The sequence below is a fragment of the Choristoneura fumiferana genome, chromosome 4 (assembly GCF_025370935.1).
Source record: "Choristoneura fumiferana chromosome 4, NRCan_CFum_1, whole genome shotgun sequence".
In the NCBI taxonomy this organism is placed as follows: domain Eukaryota; kingdom Metazoa; phylum Arthropoda; class Insecta; order Lepidoptera; family Tortricidae; genus Choristoneura; species Choristoneura fumiferana.
The window spans coordinates 20288721-20296806 of NC_133475.1; the positions used below are offsets into that span (position 1 = coordinate 20288721).

Below are 8086 nucleotides of genomic sequence, written 5' to 3' on the forward strand. Positions count from 1 at the left end.
TTTGAGATATTTAACTTTGAAATCACAAAGTCGGAGGTTTTCCAACTTTTTGCTGTTTATTTAGGTTATTTTTGTTTAAGATACCGCCTTTTGCTTTAAAAAGGCAGTAGGTAAGTACCTATAGGCGATATGGAATGGGTACGGAAGTTTTTTCGTGACGTAACTTTTAAGTGGATAGATATTTGTGTAGTTGCTAAGGTCGTTAGGTCGTTGGATACTGGATATTCCGAAGTTTTAATGACTTGCCTTACTGCCAATAATTTGAGCGGCACAACCGAGATTACTTGGCCTCGGGTTACCTCGACCGGCCTACGTCCCCAATTATGTCGCAGGATTTTGTATGTATCGAACTAAGGCAGATTTTTGAAAATTTTGTCTGAAAATACCATTAATGAACTAACCTTACCAACTCAGAAAATAACTACCTGATAAATTACTTACCTATGAAAAAGATCTTCCGGAAAGATCGAAACTAGCCAGATCGTTCCTGGCTTATAATCGTAAGTGGAGCGAAAAAGTTCGCATACCCTTCGCAAGTTTTCATGATTCTTCGTTTGTCATAATTTTTTCCCACTGAAAACCTTAATTTTTTCCAAATTTTTTAAATGATTCTCCTATAGAAAACTATAGGTCTGGTTAGGTTTGTTTTATAACAATTCTGAACAATTATTGGGTTCAGAGATAACCTAACCAACAAAATGTTGGAAACCCCCGACATTGTCACTTCAAAGTGCAATGTCTCAAAAATGGCTAAACCGATTTTGATGAAACATATCTAAAAACCATCGCTAGAAAATCTGCTTTCAAATATAAAAACTGCTTTAAAATCGGTTCACCCGTTTTAGATCTACGGTGCCACAGATAGACACACATAGCGGTCAAACTTATAACACCCTCTTTTCTTTCAACATCCTCTTTTCTTTCTAATTTCTATCAACATTGTTATTATTATTGTTCCCCTTAATGGCGATCAACATTGTTCTGGTTTTATTTCGCGTTGTCTGCTGATGTCATAATTGTAATTGTCATATGTCAATGTCAAATTATTCTTATCTTTTTCATTACATGTACTGTTGCCATGATAATGTGGGCTATACAGCCAACTTATATTTTAGTCTCGTAGCTATTTTTGTATTTGATTTCACTTTGATTTGTTTTGTGTGACTTTCCGTAATTGCACTCTCCTGTGGCCCGGCGGAAGACCAGTGCTGGTTTTCAACCAGCGATATGCTGAGCCGGGACCTTTTTATAGCGGCAACATTTCCTATTTTTATTTTTACTTATTATGTGTCATTGCTGTTATAAATAAATTATTTTCTTTCTTTCTTTCTTCTTTCTTTTTGCGTCGGGGGTAAAAAAATACCATTGATAGAGTCAGGTTGTCTGACAGTGAAATAACCCAGTAGCAAGTAATAATAGCATACGTCAGTGTCCTATTTCACGAAGCTACAAGAGTTACAATTTACAAGCGGTAGTCTTTGTTTAACAGTATGTATTGAAAAGAGACTACCGCTTGTAAATTGTAACTTGTAGCTTCGATGAATGAGCCTCAGGCCATTCAAATGATCAAACGGATCCCTAGCACGGGCGCCTAGGTCCTGAATCTAGTGAAATAATGCAAGGAATGACCTCAAGCTATTTAAGGGGAGGCGGGGTATTTCTGAGCGGTTGGCGTTACCCAAATGTGCGAACGCGGTTTGAAATTGTGGAATATCTGAAATTTCTGAAGTGGAACGCTCTTTGCGATGAATTATTTCATGCCTTTCAGTCGCAGCGTGCCATCTCGCTCTCGCATCTCGGGTTGAATTAGAAATACCACGTTAGTAAAATTATGAGACTAAGATCCGAACTTGAAAAGATCTTCACCGGTCTGATAACAGAATGAAACCTATTTTATATAATAAATTTAGTAATAGCCGTGGTGGCCTAGTGGTTTGACCCATCGCCTCTGAAGCAGAGGGTCGTGGGTTCAAACCCCGGCTCGCACCTCTGAGTTTTTCGAAATTCATGTGCGGAATTACATTTGAAATTTACCACGAGCTTTGCGGTGAAGGAAAACATCGTGAGGAAACCTGTACTAACCTGCGAAGCAATTCAATGGTGCGTGTGAAGTTCCCAATACGCACTGCGCCCGCGTGGGAACTATGGCCCAAGCCCTCTTTTTCTCAGAAGAGGCCTGTGCCCAGCAGTGGGACGTATATAGGCTGGGATGGATTAGATAATATATTAGAAATGGATTTGCTGAAAAAATCCTGTACAGGATTTTTTAAATTAATAATTAAAAAAGTATAAAGTTTTTTGTTGCTTCATCGAGATAATAAGAAAATTTGATATTGACTTAAAGTATATCTAAAACCTATAGAATATGTAGACGTTGGATTTGCTATTGTTTACCTGGACGAACTACTGGATCGCCAGATATAAACTTAAACAGCTATGTCGATGCCATGCAGTTACTCTCACTTGATTAGATAATAGAACAAATTTTATATCAACGTAAGCGCTGTTTTATTTTTAACACCTTGATATACGATTGTCTGCATTCAATTAAAAAATCATTAAAAATTATTTAATAAAAAAGACTGTCCAGGATTTTCTTAGCAAATCAATTTCATTCTATTATCAGACCGGAGATCTTTTCAAGTTCGGATCTTCTACTAACTTCGACCGCGCTGAATTATGTTTGTGTCTCGTAGTTTTAATTCGATCATTTTTAACACCAACTTAACCCAAATTAAAACGCAATAAAAATTAAAGCCTTTATTAATACTCTTAGTAAACCTGTTTACCGATATTAATACCTGTGAAGCGTATTGCAAGGAGAACCAGCAGGGCTACTAACGAAACTCGATGTTCATGTCGTGCGGTTCCTCTGACACTTATACTTTTTTTTTTTTAATTAATACGAGAGCGAGAGGTACCGCACGACACGAACTTCGAGTTTCGAGTTTCGTAGTAGCCCTGCTGTTCCGAATAAATTTATAGGCAATTTCGTGAGCTATTCCTCTCACTCGCCCCGACCTTTACTTTCAAAGATGTAGCAATTTATATTTTACTAGCAAATAAGCCATCAATTAAGCAATTAACCTAAAAAAAGTTTATAACTTTTACGGAACTCGAATCTCTAATAAAAATCAAATATAGCGGGTGCCACATGCTTGAAAATTATTGTGATAAATGACGAGCGTGTGGCAGCCGCCTAAGGGGCACGCAAAGTCGCTGATAAAGTTAACATGCTGCATTTAGTTACTTACGTTCATATTCCATTTAAAATATTGTTGCGTTTATCTCAAGATTTTGCGTTTGCAGTTTTCACAACACTTAATTTAAGATTCACTTATGGCTTATGATCTTGATTATTGATAAACACATGTAACAATTTATTTCCCTATGTATTTGTTTGATCTACTTATTCTAAGTGAGTTTTCAAACATTATACCCGTTTCTGCGGCTATTTTCTTGCTACATCTTTACTTATAAAAATGCGACCTTAATTGACACAATTGTAAATACGGTATCTGACAGCTGCTGAATTGGGCATGTCTTATATAATTATTATAAAAATATACATATATAGACAGCGTTTAGCGAAGAGAAACTTAAATCGATAAAAAATTGGATTTATAATGATTTTTTGAAAAATCGACGTACCTGTCTCTTTCTCAAACGCTTTTCTCTATGCAGCAAGTATGGTGCTATTTGCGTGTGACGTCACATCCGTATGTCTTACTCTGTCTAATCTTGAATTTCAAACCTTTATAACTTTGTTATTCGTAAAAGTAGCTTAAAAAATATTTATCTATTCGATAACAGGAATTATGAAGTTTTAATTTATAAAACGTTTAATAAATAGTCAAATACCGTATTGCCTTTACGACTGCTTTACTAAATATGTATATCGATAATTAATGAGATTTTTATCAGCTACAACCGTTTAATTTCAAGAAATCAATTGCAGTCTAATAACTCGATCACAATTCACAAAGATCACACAGTCACAACGACAAGACAACTCTTGGGAGAGCTTTCAGCAAACGGCAAGTGCTTTAGGTATAGCTTTGATAACTATGTCTTTAAAACACGTTTTGCAAATACTTTGTAGTCGGGCTCAGTCATTAGCATCATCCGCTTATACTCGTACTCCATAAATAGTTGTTAAAAAAGGTTCTTTACTTAATGTTCTTTTCTTAATTATTTTACATTTTTCAACTAAACCCGTCATGGCAATCGACGATTGCGTACCAAGAGAGACCTTAAACTTAAATCTTCTTAGAGCTAGCGAGGTACAGGTCCAACCAAGAGTCAATGACTGGAAGATTCTCCGTAGACCACTTGGCCTCTTCTCTGACGTTCCTCATAGATTTCTCGATGATGTGCTCAGCGGATCCAAACTCCCCCTGATGTGCCACATAAAGATTGGATACCAGCTCCAGACCTTCTTGAGTCGTGAACTGGGATGTTGCTGCAGTGATGAGGTTGTCCCAAAGGTTGGTTTTGCTTCCGAATCTGCAACAGGAAAGTAATAAGCAATCATAATAGGTTTACAAATTAAAAACAAGTTTTTTATAGCAAACATGCCTGACTGGTTTTCATTATCAGACCATGGATACCGTTCTTGGTCAAAGTGCATCCTAAGAACAGTTTAACAATCCTAAACATGGCAAGACTACGTTGTTCTGCCTTGGAGTTCCAGTGCCTAGCTTTCAGCTCCAACATCAGATCGACTCAATGGTATCATATTATTCTGTTGTCATCAAAACTACGCATACCAAGTTTCGTGCCAATGCTACGAAGAAGAAAGATTTTGATAGATAGATATTAGTAAATAAATACAGTGATATCATGATTTTATTTTATTATTTTGAAGCTAAAAATGACGCTAATATCCTGTTACATAATAATACATTTCTGTATGCTTCAATAATGATAACTCCATTTCAACTTTTACAACCAAACGTACGATTTACGATTAAGTACTTCTACATTGAACAATAGCGTACACAGTAAATTGTTTCAGCGTTTTCCTGAATGGACATCGGATGTAGCGTACAAATATAAACGCAGTATTGAAACTTAATTTCCGATTCGCAGGTTTTAATTAAAAGCTAGCAACTTGTTTCAAAACAGACGAATGAGTAGAAACAATAATTGTGATCGTTAGCATGGAAATAGTAATTTGGTAAATTTGTTGGTTTACTAGACTTTACCCGCGGCTTCGCACTCGTAAACAATTAGCTCTGGCAGTTTAATAAAAATCAGGGATTTTAATAAAGCTCCATGGAATTCCCAAGATTAGGTACGTTAAAGATTTCATTAACATTGCACAAAATACCCGCGGCAAATTTGTGGTCCCTAGTGCAGGCAATATCGGGGTAAAAGGTGATCTATGTGTTATTCCATTTCCAAATCCGTCCAGCCGTTTTAGCACGAAGAAATGCCTCTAGGCAAGTTTCCAAGATAACATTGTTTTATAAGTGTTCTTGTGTGCGCGACCTCAACTCTGGTGGCACTGCCTATAGGTGTGATTATAGTTTTACGAAACCAACCAAAACTCAAACAACATACTTCTCCTTCAGCACACTCCAATTCTTTTCCAGGAAGAAGAACAGCGTCTCGTAACCCTGGGGCTTCCAGTCAGCATGCTGAAGATTAAGAACAGGTCCGTCTCCGTAAAGTTCCCATTCCCCTCCAGGATGGTTACATTCAGAAGCCGGTTTATCTTATAGCTGTCCACTGGACAGCCAGCTAAGGTCTTCAGCAGGTAGGTCCTTTCGCTCTGTTTCCTTGATGGGGGAAATGAATGACCCTCTGGAAGCCAAACTCCCACTCCTCCTTGGTACCCCATTTGAAGACCGGACAGATGAACTGATTGGCGATGCTGTGGATGAAATTATTTTGATTAAAATCTTGACCCACAGATGATACGATGTTTGACTATGTTATGTTATTTATTTATTTTTATTTTATTGACAACTAGAGAGCCGCCTAGTCTTTGCTAGGATACAATGTTCAAAAACCCTGCACCAACGCGAAAACAGGGAGCGTTACTAGCATATATTTTATCATAGTACCCGGGCGACCGAGCTTCGCTCGAGCTTAAACTCGATAGCAAGCGTCTTAATCGAGTTTTCGTCCCAGAAAACCCCTACGTACCAAATTTCATCGAAGTCGTTGAAGCCTATTCCGAGATCCCCAAAATATTTATATAAGAATTGCTCGTTTAAAGGTATTAGATAAATATTTGATGATGAACACCGCATTTAAATCCGTTGCTTAGTTTTAAAGATCCAAGCAAAAAGATGCAGGTGGTAGGACCTTGTGCAAGGTCCGTCCGGATTGCTACCACCATTTTGCTCGCTAATCCTGCCGTGAAGCAGCAGTGCTTGCACTGTTGTGTTTCGGCGTGGAGAGTAAGACAGCCGGTGAAATTACTGGCACTTGAGGTATCCCATCTTCGGCCTCTAGGTTGGCAACGCATCTGCAATACCCCTGGTGTTGCAGATGTTTATGGGCGGTGGTGATCTCTTACCATCAGGAGACCCACTTGTTCGTTTGCCATCCAGTTGAATAAAAAAAAATGCGGGTTATTTAGTATGATCTGAGGTGTTATCAAACTGAAAACCATAGTCATTATTAAGTTACGTTTAGATATTTATCCCGATGCTATGGAAATATCGGGATAAAAGTAGCCTATATTTATGTATATGTATAAAAAGTACAGATAAACAGAAGACTGATGGTATACAAAGGCGAACTTATTTACTAAGAAGGGATATCTTCCAAAACTCCAGGTATCTTCCATACGAAATATTATCCAAACCGTTCAGCTGTTCTCATAGATGAGTGTAATACATAGATACTAAGCTGTTCTTACGTAAATGTGCAAGCACGCGCAGTACTATAAACTTTTGCATTTATAATTGGGTATTATTTGAGGTGTAAAGATAAATGTTACAGAAATATAAACACACATTTTGATGTGGTCTGTTTTATTTTGAACATAAGGATATGTACCGATAAGATGCTTTATATTATAAGAGATCGATAAAGTTTATTTTGGTTAAAATGCAAAAATCCAATTTTAACGGTAACAAAAATGAGCACCGAGACCACGAAAAAGAACATTTTGTTTATTTTAAAATCTTATAATTGTACTATTTGAATGAAAATCCGATCATAATGAGAAAAAGAATAAGCATTATTTAATTAATCAGGTATCAACAGAAATAGACAATCGATATCTATATAAAAAAATAATTAAAACTTGACACGAAAATGACGACTACAAATTGTCATTTTTGTAACCTTTTAAATACTATCTAGAAATTATTTAATTAAAGTAAGATTAATAACTTCAACTCACAAACCAAAACAGCTTTCAATACCTTCCCCCGTGTAGGTCTACGGTAGACCCGAACGAAATTATGTTACAACGAAACAACACAACAAAATGCTCCTCTAAATGACGAAGTTTTTTTTTAATATTTAGATATATACATTTCACACGTACATTCAGGGCAAAATAATTCTTGAACCTCTCGCCAGTTAACAAAATTGGCGTCGCACTGGTCATAATTCCTATAACCACACCTGGAGCAAATGTTGTTGACGGTCAACCATCTTCATTTAAATCAATTAAATCAATAACGGCATAAACGGTTACACTGTAAAAAGCAGAAAATTCTATAAAAAGTGTTCTGTATTTTTTCTACTTGTAGGGAAAATCATCTTTTTCGTGGTCTTTAATCAGTTTCGTGGCCCATAGCACCACGAAAATGATGACCACGAAATTGAAAATTCTTACTTTCGCGGCTCTGCAGTAAATATCCTATAGTTTGAAGCAAATGAAATCAATATTGAATAACTTAACTGCAAATGACACAGCATCAGTAAAACATTTATTTATTTACCCAATACTCACAAGTCGCAACCGTAACGAAAATGACGCTCGATCTTTGACGCCAAATCTAACTTGAACCTTTATTACATTAATTATAGATAAATAATTATGGCTTGCGATAAACATTATACGTCATATTACGCAGTCTTATTTTCAAAGTTGCTTATAGTTAAAAAGGATTTACAG

At 36.5% G+C, this 8086-nt stretch overlaps 1 protein-coding gene across 1 annotated transcript in view; it reads right to left on the reverse strand.

Moving 5' to 3' along the window:
- Positions 1-4259: 4259 nt before the first annotated feature.
- The window catches only part of LOC141427219 (aminopeptidase N-like), a 4515-nt gene continuing 688 nt past the window's right edge, over positions 4260-8086 (reverse strand). The window contains exons 2-4 of the mRNA XM_074086443.1: positions 5806-5878; positions 5566-5642; positions 4260-4506 (exon numbers count right to left, since the gene is read on the reverse strand). Coding sequence (XP_073942544.1) covers positions 4260-4506; positions 5566-5642; positions 5806-5878 — 397 coding nt within the window. The remainder of the gene's footprint in view (positions 4507-5565; positions 5643-5805; positions 5879-8086) is intronic.